Raw genomic sequence first — 21,947 nt, 5'->3', positions numbered from 1 at the left:
TTCCATTTGTTTACACCAGAGTTAAAAAAAAAAAAACAAAAAAAAAAACCACAACTAAAAAATGCAATGACCTAAAATATTGTCATATCTTTGTTAGATGTTCCAGGTCCAGTCAGAAACTTGGAAGTCACAGAAACTTATGACGGTGAAGTTGGCCTTGCCTGGCAAGAACCAGAAAGTGATGGTGGAAGTAAAATAATAGGCTATGTCATTGAAAGACGTGATATCAGGCGTAAGACCTGGATTACAGTCACTGATCGTGCTGAAAATTGCGAATACATTGTTACAGGACTTCAGAAAGGAGGAGTTGAGTACCTCTTCCGTGTTAGTGCACGGAACAGAGTGGGCACTGGTGAGCCAGTGGAAACAGACACACCTGTGGAAGCTAAGAGTAAATTTGGTGAGCAGAACTGTTTGATGACAGTGTAAGAAAAGCAGTACAAACTCTAACAGTAGGTAAAAACATATACCTTGCTTATACTTTTCTCCCTAAAATAAAATGCAGATGTTCCTGGTCCTCCTCAAAATGTAGAAGTTACAGATGTGAACAGGTTTGGAGCTACACTTACCTGGGAACCACCTGAGTATGATGGAGGATCTCCAGTTACTGGCTACGTTATTGAACTGCGTAACAGAGCTTCCATCAAATGGGAGCCAACTATGACCACTGGAGCTGATGAACTGTCAGCTGTCCTGACTGATGTTGTGGAAAATGAAGAATATTTCTTCAGAGTAAGAGCTCAAAACATGGTTGGAGTTGGCAAACCAAGTCCTGCTACACGTGCAGTGAGAATTATGGACGCAATTGGTAAGTGTGCAAGCACTAACAGGGCAGGGACATTTAGGCTGTTTACATACTGTGTGTGCAGGAAAGTTCAATCAAGAAACGTGCTGCAGATACCATGTACAGTTAGATTTTTCCTACTTTTGTCACTCAAACATATCAAATATATCTTGTTACCATTTTTGCTCTAAAATTAGGATCCAATCTCAAAAAAACTGGTTAAGAAAAAGCTAAGCAAAGGCTTTTAAAAGAGTATTTTAAGGTATAGACAGCTGATATGCAGAACCATGCTACTTTACCAGTTACAAAAATTTATTTCTTTCAAATTGTTTTCAGAGAGACCAAGTCCCCCCATTAACCTTGATCATTCAGATCAAACAAAGTCATCAGTGCAGCTCACATGGGAACCTCCTCTCAAAGATGGAGGAAGTCCTGTCTTAGGCTATATTGTTGAGAGGCAAGAAGAAGGAACAGACAAGTGGATACGCTGCAACACAAAACTAGTACCTGATCTGACTTTTAAGGTAAGATGTTCTGTTCATCAACAAAGAACCCAAAATGTGTAGGTCATCTTTAAATATGCATTAGTAAATGACTGTGGTTTTTAGGTAACTGGACTGAAACCAGGATCCAGTTATTACTACAGAGTCTCAGCAGAAAATGCAGCTGGCGTGTCAGACCCAGCGGAGGCTATTGGGCCATTAACTGCAGATGATACTTTTGGTAAGCCACATGGTACTTATTATAGATAATTTATTATATAAGACACACAATATATTTTTCACCAGATAACTGTGATGCCAACTAGTATAAAGAACCTTAGATGTTAGAGATTCTGAACCATTTCTTCTCCATTACAAATTCTGCAGACAGTATAGCTGTACTATATTGAAGAGCCTGAAGAGCAAGGCTTGAACTTTTGTCACCTGACCTTGCTTTATGGAAGGTGGGAGATAGCAGAAGGAGTGAAAGGCAGTCAAGATATTAAAAAAAAAAATAAAAAAAAATAAATTGAAACAATAAAAAGCTTTTATAGTAAAGGGTAAATTAGATCTCCCGCTTCTCCTTGATGATGCTAAGTTGCCTTATCATCTGAGATATTTGTAAAAAACATTCAGCCAGGAGAGGTAGGGAGTGAGTGATAAGCCACAGCTAGGGCTAGAAAGCTCCAACCTGCAGGCCGAGATACAGTCAGAATCAGCCTCCCAACACAGCTATCACTAGCCATATTCAGAACATCTGAAAATATTTCATCTAATCAGTTTTCCACTTTTTCCAGTTGGACCTACAATGGACCTAAGTGCATTTAAAGATGGGCTGGAAGTTATTGTTCCAGAGCCAATCAAGATCCGTGTTCCTATCACTGGCTACCCCGTGCCAACTGCCACATGGTCTTTTGGTGACCAAGTGTTAGAAGAGGGTGATCGTGTAACCATGAAGACCACTGCCTCCTTTGCAGAACTTATAATTACTCCAAGTGAACGTCCAGACAAGGGAATTTATTCCTTAATGTTAGAAAACCCTGTGTCATCTGTTTCTGGAGAAATTAATGTTAATGTCATTGGTAAGCAGACATGTAATAATGTGAAATCATACAACTTTCAGTAAACCAAGTATATTAAAATATAACTAAAACCTAGAAATCCTTCCTCCAAAAAAATTCTTTCCTGCTTTTCAATATCCAACTTGAATTGACAAAAGAATTATGGGGAAGGAATTACGGCTAAGAACAGTAAGTCTTCTGGCAGATAGATGACATAGAGATCATCTGTCAAACTCCAATTGCAAAATAATTACTACAATTTGTGTGATTTCCAGCTCGTCCAAGTGCACCAAAAGAACTTAAAGTTTTAGACGTGATCAAGAACACAGTGCAGTTGTCATGGGAACCTCCTGAAGATGATGGTGGAAGCCCAGTAACTGGCTATATAATTGAAAAACGTGAAGTAAGCCGGAAAACATGGAGCAAAGTGAGTTCATTCTTTCTCATTTGAATTTTTGCGTGCTATATTGTTTCCACATGTGCTACTGAATTTTGTATCTTATTTTGGTAATGGCTCTTTGGAAATAAATTTTAGAAACACATTAAAAAATTTTGGAAACCTGTTCCTTCTCTTTAGGTTACGGATCATGTTGTTGACCAAGAGTTCACTGTACCTGACCTCATCCAAGGAAAAGAATATTTATTTAAAGTTTCTGCATGCAATAAATGTGGCCCAGGAGAACCTGCATATATTGATGAACCTGTAGATGTGTCAACACCAGCAAGTGAGTTAACTGTTTAAGATTGTTGTTGGTTTTCTGTTTCAGAAATCTTGCTGATTTTCTTCAAAATAAGATGTAAGGAAAAAATACCTTCCTTGGGCTGGTTTCTAAGACTTCAATGTGTTTTTAATTTTTAATAGCTGTCCCTGATCCACCAGAGAATGTTAAATGGAGAAATCCAACATCAAAAGGAATCTTCCTAACATGGGAGCCTCCCAAATATGATGGTGGTGCCCGCATTAAGGGTTATCTGGTAGAAAAATCCCAGCGTGGCACAGACAAGTGGGAGACATGCGGAGAGCCTGTTGTTGAAACAAAGTAAGTAAATTAACTTCAGAAGGTATATCCTTTCAACTAAGCTATCCTCACTGCTTTAAATATCTGGGTTATTTTGTTTTTAATCAAACAGAATGGAAGTAACAAAACTCAAGGAAGGAGAGTGGTACGCATATCGGGTTAAGGCTTTGAATAGAATGGGAGCTAGCAAGCCAAGTAAGCCGACCGATGATATTCAAGCCATTGATGCAAAAGGTAGTTACTTTAATCACTGAATTACAATAGCTGTTTTATTTATACCAGTCTCTGAAGTACTCTTTCTATAACAATATTTTTATTCTCTCCTAAATCAGAGGCTCCAGAAATTTTCTTAGATGTGAAACTTCTTGCTGGACTTACTGTGAAAGCTGGAACTAAAATTGAGCTGCCAGCTAAAGTAACTGGAAAGCCTGAGCCCCAGATTACTTGGACCAAGGCTGACAAAATTTTGAGACCTGATGACAGAATTACCATTGAAACCAAACCTAATCATTCTACAGTCACTATTACAAACAGCAAGAGGAGTGACAGTGGAACCTATATTATAGAAGCTGTAAATTCCAGTGGACGTGCTACTGCTGTTGTTGAAGTTAATGTTCTTGGTATGCATGTATTTTATGTTGTTTATAAAAATCATTAGTAATATACTGAGATAGGCAAGCAGAAGATTAACATTTGCATCTTGTCCTCTACAGATAAACCTGGTCCACCAGCTGCATTTGATGTATCAGAAATCACAAATGAATCCTGCCTACTGACATGGAATCCTCCACGAGATGATGGGGGTTCTAAAATTACCAACTATGTCCTGGAGAAAAGAGCTACAGACAGTGAAATATGGCACAAGTTGTCATCAACTATTAAGGATACACAATTCAGAGCTACCAATTTAACTCCTCATAAAGAATATGTGTTCCGAGTCAGTGCTGAGAACATGTATGGTATTGGGGAGCCAGCACAGTGTAACCCCATCATTGCAAAATATTCATTTGGTTAGTTAATTAAATTACTGTTAAATTTTTACATTTTAGCAGAGGAAAAAACCCCAACATATATGATGGTTTTGTTTTTTTCAAATTTATTAATTCATACAGATCCACCAGGCCCTCCAACAGGTCTCAAGCCTACAGAGGTTACTAAAGATTCAGTCACCTTAACATGGAATGAACCAGATGAAGATGGTGGCAGCCCTATAACTGGCTACTGGGTTGAAAGATATGATCCTGAGCAAGATAAATGGATAAAATGCAATAAAATGCCAGTGAAAGATACAACATTCAAGTAAGACTATAGTCTGTTTGATCAGAAATAGGTCACAGAGACATAAAAGTGTAAGGAGAGCCTTTTAAACAAGTTTTAGATTGTTCTTATTCTTTTTTCCTTGCTTTCATAAGTTTAGATCCAACATCTGCTAGCATGCTTTTCTTAAGAACTAGTTTTAAAAAAGAATGTCTTAAGAGAAGAGTGAATAATGTCTCTTCCTCTTTTTTTTTTTTTTTTATGTTATGGTTCTTAATTTCTGTGCTGATTATTCATAAGCCATTCTAAAATAGCAGATGTAGCGTTTTCCAAAACAATTTTACCGAAGCCCTGGATTTTTTTTCTCCAGATACTTGTATTAACTAACAACCATGGAACATGTAAAAATACAAGCTGGCTCTTGAAACATTGATTTCTGAGTCATGGTGCACCATTTTACTATTCACATTATACATATTTTGAATGCATAAAACATCATTAGCAGTATTTTGGGTATTTTCCAAGTAAACTTTAGTATGAAGAGTAAAGAGAATAATGTTTTAGGCATGAGTTAATGTGTAGATTTGGTTTAATCAAACTTAATTTTTATTTCCAGAGTTAAAGGTCTTACAAATAAGAAGAAATACAAGTTCCGTGTCTTGGCAGAGAATCTTGCAGGACCTGGGAAACCAAGCAAGGAAACAGAGCCAATCTTAGTGAAGGACCCAATTGGTATAATAAATACATTTTTTAATGGGTTAATTTAACAACAACAACAAAAAAATCTTTGTTTTCAATCATGTAATTAATATTGGACTCCTGTCTAGATCCACCATGGCCTCCTGGAAAGCCAACTGTGAAAGATGTTGGCAAGACATCATTACTGCTGAACTGGACAAAGCCAGAACATGATGGAGGGGCAAAGATTGAATCTTATGTCATTGAACTATTAAAGACTGGAACAGATGAGTGGGTGAGAGTGGCTGAAGGAGTTCCCACAACTGAACACTTCATCAAAGGGCTTATGGAAACACAAGAATACTCATTCCGTGTAAGAGCAGTGAACAAGGCTGGTGAGAGTGAGCCCAGTGAACCCAGTGACCCTGTGCTGTGCAAGGAGAGGCTTTGTGAGTATTGTTTCAGAATGTGCTGGTGGTGCAAATATGCTGCATCTGTCTTTAAAAAAGCCCCATGTCTTCCTTGTCTGTGTAGGTACTAAGTGAACTCTTGGAAGGCTCATGAAATATTAGAAGCTACCCCACTTCAGCTGAGAGAATAGGAATTTCTAATAGTTTTAGTGTATTCCCTGTCTTCCGAGATCTTTGGTGGGAAATACACTAACCTATTTTACCTTCTTTTGCTATTTTACAGATCCTCCTTCACCACCTCGGTGGCTTGAGGTTATTAATATTACTAAAAACACAGCAGATCTTAAATGGACAGTACCAGAAAAAGATGGAGGTTCCCCAATTACCAACTACATTGTTGAAAAGAGAGACGTAAGGCGAAAAGGCTGGCAGACAGTTGATACAACAGTGAAAGATACCAAGTATACAGTGAGCCCTCTGACTGAAGGTTCTTTGTACGTGTTCCGTGTGGCTGCTGAAAATGCCATTGGACAGAGTGACTATTGTGAAGTGGAAGATTCAGTGCTTGCTAAAGATACTTTCAGTAAGTTTCAGCTTTGCTTACTGAGTGATCAGTAGAAAAAGCTTACAAGTAATTGATTCCTGTTCTTCTAATGTGTGTGTCTTTTCTTCAGCAACCCCTGGGCCTCCGTATGCTCTTACAATAGTTGAAGTGAAGAAAGGTCATGTTGATTTGAAATGGGAACCACCAAAGAATGATGGTGGCAGACCAATTCAAAGGTAAGGTCCTTTTGTTTCTGTAGTGTTTTCTGTAGATGAAGATCTTTTCATGAATGAAGACATTTCTCTCAAGATGTTTAAATTTTAAATGGACATATTTTATATTAAAAAGCAGGTGGATGGGTGTAAAAGAGAACCCATGTGGCCAAAGCAATTAAGGGTTTGATTTTAAACTGTGGAAATTATGCAAATAAAAATCAACCAATACACATGAACAATGAATGTGTGCCAGCATTCTCAAAACAGCATCTAGTCAAATCAGATTAAATTGAACTACATTTTAATAAATAAATACATAAATAATGCAACTATATTTTCCAGTTCCTCGAGAGCTGTAGCCACATATAACCATCTAACATGTAATATTGTTATATTTTCTTTCTGCCTTAATTTCTCATTTAAACTGAATACATTCAGGTAAGATGAAGCCTAATCTCTGTTCGTTCTCTTCTTCATTACACTTATCCTTTTGTTTGGCTTCTAAAGTATCTGTCCTTTGAAATTCACCTTGAATACCAGTTAGATTTTTCCTCTTTATATTTTCACTCTTACTCTCCTTCCCAGTCACAGTAAGTGTATCTTAAATAGACAACTACAGAGATCTGCCTGAAACAACATAAGTCACTTAATTTGCATTACTTTCCCATAGCCTATCTGCATATAGGCAGAATTTTGACATCTGAGTAACTCACAGACAGTATCTACAAATATTCTCAGTAGACTGAATACTGAGATCCAAGCTAGTAAATACAAAAGTGTAACTTCGAGATTCTTTTACCTCTGCAGCTCTCTAAAACCTGAGAACACAGCAGTTCAGAAAGTGGCTTTCAGTATTGGGTCTACCAGTAATGCCAGCCCCATTACGTTCAAGACCTACCAGGACTAAGTGATTGATGCGTGTAGGAAAGTTCATTGTATCAGTCACGCATGACTCTCTCTACTTTTCTATTGGCCAAACTATTCTAATCTCTCTTTATCTATTTTACTGAGCAAGAAGTTAGAAATGTTTGTATTTCAACTGCCTGATAGTATTTTCTTTGATTTATTCAGATATGTAATTGAAAAGAAAGAAAAACTAGCCACTCGCTGGGTAAAAGCTGGCAAGACAGCTGGTCCAGATTGCAATTTCAGAGTGACTGATGTCATTGAAGGTACAGATGTACAGTTCCAGGTTCGTGCAGAAAATGAAGCTGGCTGTGGTCATCCTAGTGAACCAACTGACCTAATTCATATTGAAGATCCAACAAGTAAGCAGTAGTATAATATACAATATATGAAGTATGAAACAGCATATCGCATAGAACAGATATTCCAGGAGAAAAATGACACTATTTTTTTTTTTTTCCATTTCTGAAGGCCCCCCTTCACCTCCTCAGGATTTACATGTCACAGATGCAGGTCGAAAACACATTTGCATTGCATGGAAACCACCTGAGAAGAACGGTGGAAGTCCTATTATTGGATATAACGTTGAGATGTGTGAAGCAGGAACAGAAAAATGGATGCGAATCAATTCTCGTCCAATCAAAGATCTAAAATGTAAAGTGGAGGAAGGTGTTGTTCCAGACAAGGAATATGTGCTGCGAGTGAGAGCTGTCAATGCTGTTGGAGCTAGTGAGCCATCAGATATCTCGGAAAAAGTTGTTGCCAAGGACCCAGACTGTAAGAATAGATTAATAGATTCTTTTTTTTTCTTTTTTTTTTTTTTTAAGATCAACTTTCTAGTAATCTCATACTTACTTTTACAGGTAATCCAACCATTGATCTAAAAACTCGTGACATTGTTGTTGTTAAAGGACAGAAATTAAGTATCCCTATACCCTTCAGAGCTGTTCCATCCCCAACTATAACATGGCACAAAGATGGCAAAGAGTTGAAAGCTGGTGACAGAACAACAATGAAGAGTGACTACACCTCTGCATTGCTTGAAGTCATAGACAGTGTTCATGCTGATGCTGGTGTTTATACTATCACATTGGAGAACAAGCTGGCATCAACAACTGGCTCAGTCAACGTCAAAGTCATAGGTAACTATGCTTCTTCCATTCTGAGGAGATACTTATCCTCACTTGAGCCCTGCAGATGACAGAAGAAAGGACAGAAGAAAATCCCTTTTCTGCCATGTGGAGGAATCACTTCAACTCAGATACACATAGAATGCAATAAAGGCATTAATGTTACAAAATCCCAGAAAAAAAAGACTTTACCCCAAGTTGGTCTAACTAGTCAATGGCTGCTCAAAGCCCAGTTATTATCACTAGTTATCATATAAATAAGCCTATAAAAATTCTGAGTATTTTTCACATTTAGAAACAAATTTATATATGTGGTGTATAGCCAACATTTAATTTCTGCAATACCAGGAAATGCAATATAATTTCTTATTTGTAGGAATACAGTTTCTCATCTAATTAGTTATCTAATTTTATTATTCTTACTTTAAATAGGTCCACCTGGACAGTGTAAAGACATTAAGGCAAGTGAAGTAACTAAGAATTCTTGCAAAGTATCCTGGGAACCTCCAGACTTTGATGGTGGTACTCCTATTCTGCATTATGTTCTGGAACGTAGAGAAGCTGGTCGTAGAACATATATTCCAGTCATGTCTGGTGAAAATAAGCTTTCATGGCAAGTCAAAGATCTTATCCCAAATAGTGAATATTACTTCCGTGTTAAAGCTGTCAATAAGATTGGAGGAGGTGAATATCTTGAACTGAGAAACCCAATCATTGCAGAAGACCCAAAACGTAAGGGTTTTTACTACTAAATAATCTAACAAATTGAATGTTAACTAAAATCTTTATGGTTTCTTTTCTCACATGATCCCTCTTTTGCTGTTCTTTCACAGAGCCTCCAGATCCTCCTGTTGACCTAGAGGTCCATAATCCAACATCAAAATCAGTCACACTTACATGGAAACCACCTCTGTTTGATGGTGGAAGCAAAATTATGGGCTATATAATAGAAAAGCTTGCTAAGGGCAAGGAGAGGTGGCAGAGATGCAATGACTACCTGGTCCCTCTGTTAACTTACACAGTGAAAGGTCTTGAAGAAGGACAGGAATATCAGTTTCGTGTTCGTGCTGAGAATGCTGCTGGCATCAGTGAGCCTTCTCGGATTACTCCTTTTGTGAAAGCTGTGGATCCTATTGGTATGAATATCTCATTTGACTATTTGTAGCAATTGCCATAAACCCGCAAAGATTTTGGAAGATTCTACTTTCCGTTTATCATTCTGTATTATTACAGAGGCTCCAAAAGTCTTCCTTGCTGCAAACCTACAGTCTGGTCTTGAGGTGAAGAGAGGCGATGAGATCAGACTTGAGGCACATATTTCAGGATCACCTTATCCCTCTATCACTTGGCTCAGGAATGATGAAGTTCTCACACCTGAGGAAATCAAAAAGAGACCAACAACATATACAAGGAAGAAGAAAGGTGAAGCTGAAGAAGAGAAACCTTTCCAGCTTTCACTGCCAGAACGTTTGAGTATAGACAACCATAAAGAAGGCGAGTCTGTACTGTCAGTTTCTGAGTCCCTCAGAGCTGACCATGGAACATTTACAATTAAAGTGGAAAATGATCATGGTGTTGCAAAAGCCTCATGTGAAGTCAATGTCTTAGGTATGTAATGAATGTCCTCAAGAAAACCAAGTTCAGAGCATTGGGTAAGAAATGGACAAGATGAGTACTCATCATTTTTCTTGCTTTACTAACAGATACACCTGGACCTCCAATCAACTTTGTATTTGAAGATGTGAGGAAAAATTCTGTCATTTGCAAGTGGGAGCCTCCCCTTGATGATGGTGGAAGTGAAATCCTAAATTATGTACTGGAAAAGAAAGATAATACAAAAGCTGAAATGGGCTGGGTCACTGTCAGTGCAACACTTAGGCATTGCAAATTCCATGTAACAAAACTGATTGAAGGAAAAGAATATCTCTTCCGTGTATTTGCTGAAAATAGAGTTGGACCAGGGCCACCATGTGTTTCAAAACCATTGACAGCAAAAGATCCTTTCTGTAAGTTTCAATTCTGAAATACCACCTTTTCAGAAAAACATTGTAAAACTACATAGACTCCTCAAACATTCTGCTTCATTTATGTAAATGCTTTCCAGATGAAACTTAGCAATTTAATTATTTATTGCACATTTTAAACAATTGAAATGAAGGAAAATATTTAAAACATTCTAATTTCAATAGTAAATAAATAAGAATTGCAATCACTGCCATAAAACTCTACACTTAAAACACTTAACATCTGTTTGTGTTCAATCGACTAATATTCTTACCAAAAGAGAAAACCACTGCAAATTTGATTACTGATTGCAGTTAGGAATCAAAATTTCTAAGAAAGAGTTTGTAAGACTTAAAATTAGTAATTTCTCATGTCTTAGTTTTCTCTTAGTTTTGAGTAAGCTCTGAAGAAGACAGCAATTATGATAAAATTGCTTTTTTTTTTTTTTTCCCAGCTCCACCAGATCCACCTAATAAGCCTGATGTGCAAGATGTTACCACCAACAGTATGTTGGTTAAATGGAATGAACCAAAAGATAATGGCAGCCCAATCATAGGATATTGGATTGAAAAACGTGAAATAAATAGTACTCACTGGGCTCGGGTCAACAGGAACCTTATAAATGCTCTGGAAATAAAAGCTGAAGGACTGTTGGAAGGGTTAACCTACATCTTTAGAGTATGTGCTGAAAATGCAGCTGGCCCTGGTAAATTTAGTCCACCATCAGACCCCAAAACTGCACAGGACCCAATAAGTAAGTAGCTTAGGATAAGCTAATAGCAGACAGGTGACAGATTAGGATCCATAGCCTTTAACTTTCATTTACACCTATGTATTTGTAGTGCCACCTGGTCCACCAATTCCAAGGGTTGCTGATACAAGTGCCACTTCTATTGAGTTAGAATGGGAACCTCCTGCTTATAATGGTGGTGGAGATATCACTGGCTACCATGTATACAAACAACTGGTGGGAACGAAAGAGTGGTCACGTTGCACAGAGAAACCCATCAAGGTTCGACAGTATACTGTTAAAGAAGTCAGAGAAGGTGCAGACTATAAACTCCGTGTTACTGCACTTAATGCAGCTGGTGAAGGACCACCTGGTGAAACGGAACCTGTAACAGTTGCAGAACCTAAAGGTATTGCAATTGTATTATTTTCAAGAAAGGTCCATCTGCCTAGAAGGTGATTTTGAATCTCTCCCTTAAACTAATTAACTGTTTCTCTTTTTCTGCAGAGCCTCCCACTGTTGAACTGGATGTTTCTGTCAAAGCAGGCATTCAGATTATGGCTGGGCAAACTATTAAAATTCCTGCTACTGTGACAGGGCGTCCTACTCCCACCATCACATGGACTGTGGAAGATGGTGAATTAGACAAAGACCGAGTTGTTATTGAAAATGTTGGCACAAAATCTGAGTTAACCATTAAGAATGCATTGAGAAAAGACCATGGAAAATATGTAATTACGGCTACCAATAGTAGTGGTTCCAAATCTGCAGGAACCAGAGTGGAAGTATTTGGTAAGAAAAGTATTTTCTGAAATCAACTGAGCATTTCTTTTGATGAGATAATCTTTGGACTTTATCCTACTTGTCTTTTTTTTTTTTCCAGATGTTCCTGGGCCAGTCCTTGACCTAAAGCCAGTGGTGACAAACAGAAAGATGTGTTTGCTTAACTGGTCTGATCCTGAAGATGATGGTGGCAGTGATATCATAGGCTTCATTGTTGAACGGAAGGATGCCAAAATGCATACATGGAGACTAGCTGTAGACACAGAGAGATCTAAATGTGATATTACAGGTCTAGTTGAAGGTCAGGAGTACAAATTCCGTGTCAGTGCCAAAAACAAGTTTGGTACTGGTCCACCAGTTGAAATAGGACCTATTCTTGCAGTTGACCCATTAGGTAAGATGACTAACTTAGATTATTTACTTCCATCAGATCTCTGAAACAGTTCTGTAAAACTACTGTGGTTCTTTATGTAAGAAAATACTAATGTCTGCTGAGCCACTACATGTTACCTTTTTATCCACGTACATGAGAAATTTTATACTATCTGTAGCCATAATCAGATACTTCGTATACAAAACTATGGCTTTGAAAAAGCAGAGCTACTATATTAATGTGATTAAAAATTATCTAATTTTTAAATGTTTCCTTCATTATTATTTATTTTTGTTAATAGGCCCTCCAACAGCACCTGAGAGGTTCATGTACACAGAGAGGACAAAGTCAACCATTACACTTGATTGGAAGCCTCCACGTAGTGATGGTGGCAGTCCTATCTTGGGATATATTGTTGAAAAGAAAAGACATGATTCAAAAGAGTATGAGAGAGTTAATGCAAGGCTGTGTCCAAAAACATCTCTTCTCGTTGAAAAACTTGATGAACTTCATATGTATGAATTCCGTGTCAAAGCTGTCAATGCTATTGGAGAAAGTGAACCATCATTGCCCCTCAATGTAGTTATACAAGATGATGAAGGTATATCTGCTTTAAAAAAAATCCATACAAATATATCTAGAACTCTGCAAGGCAATTTTTTTGTTTCATCTCTGTCTTCACTCACTCATTTTTCTTATTTTCAGTACCTCCAACTGTTACATTACGTTTGGCTGTAAGAGGAGATACTATCAAAGTGAAGTCAGGAGAACCAGTTAATATTCCTGCAGATGTGACAGGTCTGCCAATGCCAAAGATTGAATGGGACAAGAATGAAGTTTTAATTGACCAAACATCCAGTGCACTTAATATAACCAAAGAAGAAGTATCTAGAAGTGAGGCAAAAACTGAACTTATCCTGCCTGCAGCAGTGAGGGATGATAAAGGCACTTACACTGTTAGAGCTTCCAATCGTCTTGGCACTGCATTTCGTAATGTGCATGTTGAAGTATATGGTAAGGATGCAACATTTCAATAAAATGACAGCTAATGAAATACTTTTCCCTTTTTCTTAATAGAATTCTATGCTCTCTTGCTTTCACACAGACCGTCCTTCTCCACCAAGAAATCTTGCTGTTTCTGATATAAAAGCTGAATCATGCTATTTAACATGGGATGCACCTCTTGATAATGGTGGTAGTGAAATTACCCATTACATTATTGAGAAACGTGATGCTAGCAGGAAGAAATCTGAGTGGGAAGAAGTCTCCAAAAGTGCTGTTGAGAGAAGATTTGGGGTAATTTATAAAATATCTTTAGTGTTATGCACACTTCCTTTAGTGTGCATAAAACAATAGTACACATCTAATGAAAACTACGACTTGTATAGATACCTATATTCTGCTCCATTTAGACTCCAGAATTGCTGGATGAATGTTGCCTATTTCTAGATGTGTGTTTTGCTCATGTGACAAAACAAAATAAATTGTTTTCTTTGGCTACTTAATCTCAACTGAATTTAGAAAATGTTTTCCTTTCCATTTTCCAGCATTATTCATAGATTTACCAACTGTAAAAACAAACATGATGACATCTTAATTTATGTTTATCCTGTGCACATGAAATAAGATTATCCCTAGGACATTTCATATAGCTGTGTATTACATAAACATATGTATGTCAATAAGACATAAAGGCAGAATTCAAAGTGAAAACTGTTGCGCGAATAACTTAAGTTTATTCTGAAAAGAGCCAAATGTTGATTTAAATCGTATTTTTCAGGTATGGAATCTTGCAACAAATGAAAAATATCAATTCAGAGTCCGGGCCGTAAACAAATATGGAATAAGTGATGAATGCCTCTCAGAAAAAGTTGTTATTAAGGATCCCTATGGCCTTCCTGGACCTCCTGGAAAGCCAAAAGTTTTAGATCGCACCAGATCATCAATGCTGGTGACTTGGGAGCCTCCTTTGGACAACGGTGGCAGCCCAATAACTGGATATTGGCTGGAGAAGAGAGAAGTGGGAGGTGTCTACTGGTCACGTGTTAACAGGGCTCCAGTAACAAAACCATCAGTAAAAGGTCTAGAGCATAATGTGCTTCGTTTGGCTGAAGGTGTTGAATACCAGTTTAGAGTTATGGCTGAAAATCTTGCTGGAATTGGCCCTCCCAGTGAACCATCAGATCCTGCCTTAGCAGCAGATCCCATATGTAAGTATATAATTTGTAAGACTATAAGGACTGTATCATATCAGAATCAAAATGTGCTACTATTATTTATATTGAATTTAGTGCAATTAATCCAATGCTCTGTTTTCATTAAACCAAAATAATATATTGACACAGAGTCATTTCCTGATTTGCTGGTTTTCACCACTATAAAAATAATTAGCTTTAATTTTCTACCTCTCTTATGATCCTTAAATCGTGATTACACAAATGCAAACATTGCCAGATAAACTTAAGGTCAGAATTAGATTTTTGTTACTGTTTTGCTTTATTATTAAAGAGTTTAATGTTTTACCTTAAGTATCTTTAACAATATAAGTAATAAATGTAATTAGTACGCATTTTCTAGGATTACACACTCTATGTATGATAGAAGAAAATGAAAGTACTTGTATTCCTCTAGAAGCTATTCAGAAAAATAAAGGCAGACACTAACTCTCAGGTGATTTTTACTTGCTCTTGTTTTACAAGTTGTGCCTGGTCCACCATCTTGCCCGGAGGTCAAAGATAAAACAAAATCATCTGTAGCTCTTGCATGGAAGCCTCCACAAAAGGATGGTGGCAGTCCTATAAAAGGATATATTGTTGAAATGCAAGATGAAGGTAGTACTGAGTGGAAGAAGGTGAATGAAGGAGACAAACTCTTTCCCACTTGTGAATGTGTTATTCCCAACTTGAAAGAGCTCAGAAAATACCGGTTTAGGGTGAAAGCTGTAAATGCTGCTGGAGAATCAGAACCAAGTCCTGCAACATCAGAAATACCTGTCCAAGATATTCTAGGTAAGCATTCTGGGAAGTAATTTAGCTGTTTGTAGCTAAATGCTACCTATTGCTGTGAATGTTCAAGCAGGATGCCAAAGAAGCCAAAGTGATAAATACTTAAGCAAAAGGTATAACAAAAAATTGGCACACATTTTTGAAAGTCACATGACGACCATTGACAGGGTGGGATCCATTAGAAAACTGATGAGCACCTAAAGTCATCCTAGGGAAATAAGGTGTATTTTATGAAGAAACTGCTTAAACAATTTTTCTATTTGTGTATTTCCCAGCTTCCTTTTTGCACACCCAGCCTTTCTCACATAAACAACTGCATGTTTGTGTGGGGTTTTAGCTCAGTGCTGGCAGAAATTTACTTTCATTAGATCTTAGATTTTGAATATTAAAATATTTTTGCAGAGGAACCAGAAATCTTCCTAGATATTGGAGCCCAGGATTTCCTCTCTTGTCGTGCTGGCACAACAATTAAAATCCCAGCTGTTATCAAGGGTCGTCCAGTTCCAAAAACATTTTGGGAATTTGAAGGAAAAGCAAAGACAGTAGCAAAGGTTAGTAAAAGAAAAAGCTTTTTTCCACACATGTTTCTAGATATTTAAGCCTATCCTTCTCTGTGTTTATGTTATTTCCCTTTGCTTGTAGGAGGGAGGTCATAATGTGCCTGAAGAAGCTCAGGTAAAGCAAACTATTTATGTAACTTTAGGATTGCTGCATTTTTCAAACATAAATATTTAAAGCTGAACTATAACTTCTCTTTATTTCTATAATACATAGGTGGAAGCAACTGATACACGTTCAGTGCTTACCATCCCTGAGTGCAACAGAAGTCATTCTGGACGATACAGTATTACAGCGAAGAACAAAGCAGGACAAAAAACTGTGCACATCAGAGTCAATGTTCTTGGTATGGCTTATGCATATTGAAATATTCAAATCCTAGGTTTTAGTCTTACTTTTCTACATACTTATGTAAAATTGTTTCTTTTGTGCTTTTTTATTGACAGATGTCCCAGGTCCACCAAAAGACCTAAAAGTAAGTGATATCACAAGAGGTAGTTGTAAACTTTCATGGAAGATGCCAGATGATGATGGTGGAGATAGAATCAGAGGCTATGTTATAGAGAAAAGAAATATTGATGGGAAGGCCTGGACTAAAGTCAATGCAAACTGTGGGAGTACTTCCTTTGTTGTACCTGATCTTATATGTGGCCAAGAGTATTTCTTCCGGGTGCGTGCAGAAAACCGATTTGGTGTTGGCCCTCCAGCAGAAACCATCCAACGGACCACAGCCAGGGATCCAATCCGTAAGTGAAATCAAAGTCAAACAAATTCTTTAAAACCAAATAGCACCGTACAGTCAATTTATTCACATTTCTGTTTTTGATTGTGAAGATCCTCCTGATCCACCTATTAAACTAAAGATTGGACTTGTAACCAAGAACACAGTAAGCTTGACATGGAAACCACCAAAGAATGATGGTGGAGCTCCTGTTACACATTATAATGTTGAATGTCTTCGCTGGGATCGTACTGGAGATGTGAAAGAGACTTGGAAGCAATGCAACAGGCGTGATGTGGAGGAAACCAAGTTTACTGTTGAGGATCTTGTAGAAGGTGGAGAATATGAGTTCAGAGTCAAAGCTGTAAATATAGCAGGTCCTAGTAGGCCTTCAGCCACCGTTGGCCCACTTGTTGTCAAAGACCAGACATGTAAGTACTATCTGATACCAGTAAATACAAAATTCATTTTAAAATTATTAAATATTTTGTATGTTAATTTTTTCAACACTTTGTTTTAGGCCCACCATCTATTGAACTCAAAGAATTTATGGAGGTTGAAGAAGGAACAGATGTTAAAATTGTGGCCAAGATAAAGGGTGTACCCTTCCCCACATTAACATGGCTAAAAGCTTCTCCAAAGAAACCAGATGACAAAACGCCAGTGCTGTATGATCAACATGTCAACAAGATCGTTGGTGAAGATACTTGCACTTTATTGATTCAACAGTCTCGCCGAAACGATACAGGCTTATATACTATAACAGCTGTAAATGATCTGGGAACTGCTTCAAAGGAGATGAGACTAAATGTTCTGGGTAGTTATCGAGAACTCTTATGCACTGCATAAATTGATAACATTTATATGATACTTAATTTTAATATCATTTGAATTAATTCTTCCTAATAAATATGTATCTTTTAGGTCGCCCTGGACCTCCAGTTGGACCTATTAAATTTGAATCCATTTCATCTGAAAACATGACAATATCATGGCTTCCTCCGTTAGACGATGGTGGTTCTAAAATTACAAACTATGTTATAGAGAAAAAAGAAGCAAATAGGAGAACATGGGTACCTGTTACTAATGAGCCTAAGGAATGCATATTCACTGTTCCCAAGTTGATGGAAGGCCATGAATATGTGTTCCGCATTATGGCACAAAACAAATATGGTATTGGAGAACCTTTGGATAGTGAACCAGAAATAGCACGAAACCTTTTCAGTAAGTAGGAATATGCTTTCAAATTATGTTAGTTGTTTTCATACACTGATACATGTAGAGCATCTGTTAAATACCATGCTACTTTTCTCACTTCACTAAAGTACATTTTGTGGGATTGCTTGAAAAGCTTCAGCATTAGTACTTAGTTCTTAAAAGCACATGTAGTACTTTAAAATAATTTTATCCCTCTTTGTTATATATTAAAATATAATCTCAAGCTTTTTTAAGGTTTAAATATACAAGTAAGTGTTTATCTGAGAAGATTTGGGTCATTCTGTTGCATGTGAGTTGTTATTGTCCTATAGATCAGGAAAAGTAATTTTCCTGCCTTCAAGTTTGAAAAAGAGCTCTGATGCAGACCGAATGTTAGGTTGGCAAGAGAAAATCATTCTTAAAACATCCAACATTAGGCTGGGCACTGAAATTAGATACTGATCCAACAAGGAAAGAAAAACTCCTTTTTGATAATTATTGTTTGAAGGAAGGACACTTGATGTTTCACAAAACTGTATATACCTGAGGGATGGGGAGATGAATGAGAGAAATAGTCTCATGCAGATAGGAACTGCCTAACGCAACTGTGACCATGTGAGTGCATATCTCTATTTTGCACTCTAGCTATTTCCATCTTGCTTTAGCTTTTTTTTTAACCAGCTATGTGTGAATTTTTTCCCTCAGCTGTTCCTGGACCTTGTGACAAACCAACAGTTAGCAGTATAACACGTGACTCAATGACTGTAAACTGGGAAGAACCAGAACATGATGGTGGGTCTCCTATTACTGGTTACTGGTTGGAGCGCAAAGAGACTACTGGAAAGAGGTGGACAAGGGTTAATCGTGATCCTATCAAACCTATGGCACTGGGGGTTTCCTACAAAGTTACAGGTCTTATTGAAGGCTCTGAATACCAGTTCCGAGTTTCAGCGATCAATGCAGCTGGTGTTGGTCCACCAAGCATGCCATCTGATCCAGCAATTGCAAGGGATCCTATTGGTAAATATTTTAGATTCCTAATTTTGAATTTGAAAATACTAAAATAAGAACATGGAATATAGTGCTATGCTGTAATGGTCTGATGATATTTTTCAGCCCCACCTGGCCCTCCTATTCCAAAAGTTACTGACTGGACAAAGTCTTCTGTAGACTTGGAGTGGAGTCCACCACTAAAAGATGGTGGTTCTAGGGTCACTGGCTACATTGTTGAATATAAAGAGGAAGGAAAGGAAGAATGGGAACAGGTAGGTGAAAACATATTACAGAATCTGCTTTTCTTCTCTCTGTCTATAAAAAGAAATCCCTCCAGAAAAAATATATTATTTACAAATTTTCACTATGTAATTTATTTTCTAAGATTTCATATTTTTTCACCATCATTGTCTTATGTTTGAAATATAAGACCAAACGTAAAAGTCAGAAAATGCCCCCACACAACACCAAGTTGACTTCATAGTTTCCTAACCTTAGAATTTTAAAATGTCTGCTTGAAGATGTGGGAAAATACATAGGGAATTTGTGATAAAAGATGACCAAATTAGAACTGGTGCAAAAGCAAGTATCACTGACATCAGACTGTGCCAAATAATTTACAACTACTATGTCCCTAAATTTTCCTACTTTTTTTCCATAATGCATTACTGAGTTGGATTTTTTTCAATAAAGCATTACTGGAAATTTAACTTATTTACTTAAACTTGGATATTTTTTGTATCTCCATAAACATTTGGGTGCATTTAGGCAATACCTACATTTCCTGCACTGTTTTCAGTTTAACAGGTTTCATATTTGGGTTGAAAAAGGACAAAGAATTGTGGGTTTTGGTGGGGATTTTTTTTGCCACTCTCGATTTAGATGAGGTTATTTATCCAATAATACATGTAACTCTTCTAAGTTGACAGACTATTGTAATTGCTGTAACATCCTTGCTGTCAGAATTATCAAAAAGGTGAATCTTCAGAATAGCTTGTATGTCCGTGTCCTGTATTTCTTTACACAGATTCTGAAGAACTAATTGTATGTGAGCTAAATCTATGTATGCTTAAGACTATCTTGTGCTTGTAAATCTGAAACAACATCTGATTTAAGATTTGTTTCAAACATCACAATAAATTGATGATACCTTGATGTTAGCTGATTTTGTTTTGTTTTGGTTTGGTTTTTGTTTTTTTGCCAGGCCAAAGATAAAGAAATTAGAGGAACCAAGTTTGTTGTGGCAGGACTAAAAGAAGGATGTTTTTACAAATTTAGAGTTAGAGCAGTGAATGCTGCTGGGATCGGAGAACCTGGAGAAGTTACAGACATTATCGAAATGAAGGACAGAATTGGTATTTATCATATACATTTACGTTTTTAGTACCTCTGAGTCAAAGATGAGAAAAAAAAATTAATTTAATTTTTTTGTTCACCTCCCACAGTGGCTCCTGATATTAATCTGGATGCAAGTGTCAGAGACAGAATAGTTGTTCATGCTGGAGGAGTAATTCGGATCATAGCATATGTCTCAGGAAAACCACCTCCAACAGTGACTTGGAGCAGGGATGACAAAGCTTTACCAGAAGAAGCCAAAATTGAAGAAACAGCTATTAGTTCTTCTTTGGTCATCAAGAATTGCAAAAGGAGCCATCAGGGTATATACACCCTGCTTGCTAAAAATGATGGCGGTGAACGGAAGAAGACTATTATTGTTGATGTGCTAGGTAAAGAGCAACTTCAATCCTTGTGAACAAGTACAAATTAATAATATTCAGCATGTATAATTAAATATTCCATTTTTTCTTTGCTTTTAGATGTGCCAGGTCCAGTTGGAATGCCATTCCTTACTGAGAACCTAACCAGTGACTCTTGTAAACTGACATGGTTTTCTCCAGAAGATGATGGTGGTTCTCCTATTACCAACTATGTAATTGAAAAACGTGAATCTGACCATAGAGCATGGACTCCAGTAAGCTACACAGTTACAAGACAGAATGCTACTGTTCAGGGACTCATTGAAGGGAAAGCCTATTTTTTCCGAATCGCAGCTGAGAATATAATTGGCATGGGTCCATTCACGGAGACCACAAAAGAGATTGTCATTAGAGATCCCATAAGTAAGTGTACTTTTGAGTTTGAGTTACTGTTATATAAGAGGAATAAACAGAAAAATGCATTTACCATATTTTTGTTTTGTTTATTCACAGCTGTTCCTGACCGTCCAGAAGACCTGGAAGTAAAAGCAGTGACCAAGAACTCTGTTACATTAACTTGGAACCCTCCAAAATATAATGGAGGCTCAGATATCACCATGTACGTTCTAGAGAGCCGTCTCATTGGAAAAGACAAATTCCACAAAGTTACAAAGGACAAAATGCTTGATAGGAAATACACTGTAGAAGGCTTGAAAGAGGGTGACACCTATGAGTATCGTGTGAGCGCTTGCAATATTGTGGGGCAAGGAAAGCCATCATTTTGCACAAAACCAATCACGTGCAAGGATGAAATTGGTATGTATCTTTTTTATATTTCTTTTGTAAAGAATTATTACATGTATTGATTTGTTACTATTTTGTTATTAGTATTGCTGACATTTGTGGGCATCGTGTTCTTTAATATCATCTTTCAGCTCCTCCAACACTCGACCTTGACTTTAGAGACAAGCTTATTGTTCGAGTTGGTGAAGCTTTCAGCCTGACTGGGCGTTACTCAGGCAAGCCTGCACCAAAGGTTACTTGGCTAAAGGATGATACTGTTGTGAAAGATGATGACCGCATCAAGATCAAGACAACTCCTACTACTCTTTCCCTGGGGATACTGAAATCTGTCCGTGAAGACTCAGGCAAATATTGTGTTACTGTAGAGAACAGCACAGGATCAAGAAAAGGATTTTGTCAAGTTAATGTTGTTGGTAGGTTTTACTGAACAGTATTGTATGTGATTTTTAGTAATTATTAGAATTAATGGAATTATATAAAATGTAAATATTAAAATGTGTTCTTTATTGTAATAATGTTATTTATTGCATTTTAATTTATACTGTTCATTAATTTTGATAACATAGTTAACTCTGGGTTAGTTTATTCAGCATGAA

At 37.2% G+C, this 21,947-nt stretch overlaps 1 protein-coding gene across 1 annotated transcript in view; it reads left to right on the top strand.

Annotated features, from left to right (window-relative positions):
• Positions 1-21,947, top strand: part of TTN (titin) — a 240,899-nt gene that overhangs the window by 155,237 nt on the left and 63,715 nt on the right. Inside the window, exons 190-235 of the mRNA XM_051623291.1 lie at positions 98-400; positions 506-808; positions 1,121-1,308; positions 1,393-1,507; positions 2,064-2,348; positions 2,603-2,754; positions 2,905-3,052; positions 3,190-3,367; positions 3,459-3,580; positions 3,679-3,966; positions 4,060-4,356; positions 4,459-4,645; positions 5,220-5,335; positions 5,431-5,730; positions 5,975-6,274; positions 6,366-6,471; positions 7,522-7,718; positions 7,828-8,133; positions 8,220-8,498; positions 8,919-9,218; positions 9,320-9,622; positions 9,720-10,094; positions 10,190-10,492; positions 10,945-11,244; positions 11,333-11,629; positions 11,728-12,012; positions 12,104-12,397; positions 12,678-12,977; positions 13,082-13,390; positions 13,482-13,672; positions 14,157-14,586; positions 15,076-15,384; positions 15,784-15,932; positions 16,024-16,056; positions 16,156-16,285; positions 16,386-16,685; positions 16,774-17,091; positions 17,181-17,477; positions 17,585-17,884; positions 18,563-18,877; positions 18,974-19,122; positions 20,055-20,205; positions 20,296-20,577; positions 20,668-20,970; positions 21,061-21,363; positions 21,483-21,764. Coding sequence (XP_051479251.1) covers positions 98-400; positions 506-808; positions 1,121-1,308; positions 1,393-1,507; positions 2,064-2,348; positions 2,603-2,754; positions 2,905-3,052; positions 3,190-3,367; positions 3,459-3,580; positions 3,679-3,966; positions 4,060-4,356; positions 4,459-4,645; positions 5,220-5,335; positions 5,431-5,730; positions 5,975-6,274; positions 6,366-6,471; positions 7,522-7,718; positions 7,828-8,133; positions 8,220-8,498; positions 8,919-9,218; positions 9,320-9,622; positions 9,720-10,094; positions 10,190-10,492; positions 10,945-11,244; positions 11,333-11,629; positions 11,728-12,012; positions 12,104-12,397; positions 12,678-12,977; positions 13,082-13,390; positions 13,482-13,672; positions 14,157-14,586; positions 15,076-15,384; positions 15,784-15,932; positions 16,024-16,056; positions 16,156-16,285; positions 16,386-16,685; positions 16,774-17,091; positions 17,181-17,477; positions 17,585-17,884; positions 18,563-18,877; positions 18,974-19,122; positions 20,055-20,205; positions 20,296-20,577; positions 20,668-20,970; positions 21,061-21,363; positions 21,483-21,764 — 11,478 coding nt within the window. The remainder of the gene's footprint in view (positions 1-97; positions 401-505; positions 809-1,120; positions 1,309-1,392; positions 1,508-2,063; positions 2,349-2,602; positions 2,755-2,904; positions 3,053-3,189; positions 3,368-3,458; positions 3,581-3,678; positions 3,967-4,059; positions 4,357-4,458; positions 4,646-5,219; positions 5,336-5,430; positions 5,731-5,974; positions 6,275-6,365; positions 6,472-7,521; positions 7,719-7,827; positions 8,134-8,219; positions 8,499-8,918; positions 9,219-9,319; positions 9,623-9,719; positions 10,095-10,189; positions 10,493-10,944; positions 11,245-11,332; positions 11,630-11,727; positions 12,013-12,103; positions 12,398-12,677; positions 12,978-13,081; positions 13,391-13,481; positions 13,673-14,156; positions 14,587-15,075; positions 15,385-15,783; positions 15,933-16,023; positions 16,057-16,155; positions 16,286-16,385; positions 16,686-16,773; positions 17,092-17,180; positions 17,478-17,584; positions 17,885-18,562; positions 18,878-18,973; positions 19,123-20,054; positions 20,206-20,295; positions 20,578-20,667; positions 20,971-21,060; positions 21,364-21,482; positions 21,765-21,947) is intronic.

Source organism: Apus apus, chromosome 6, assembly GCF_020740795.1.
Source record: "Apus apus isolate bApuApu2 chromosome 6, bApuApu2.pri.cur, whole genome shotgun sequence".
Lineage (NCBI taxonomy): Eukaryota > Metazoa > Chordata > Aves > Apodiformes > Apodidae > Apus > Apus apus.
This window is presented reverse-complemented; position numbering and strand designations above follow the sequence as displayed.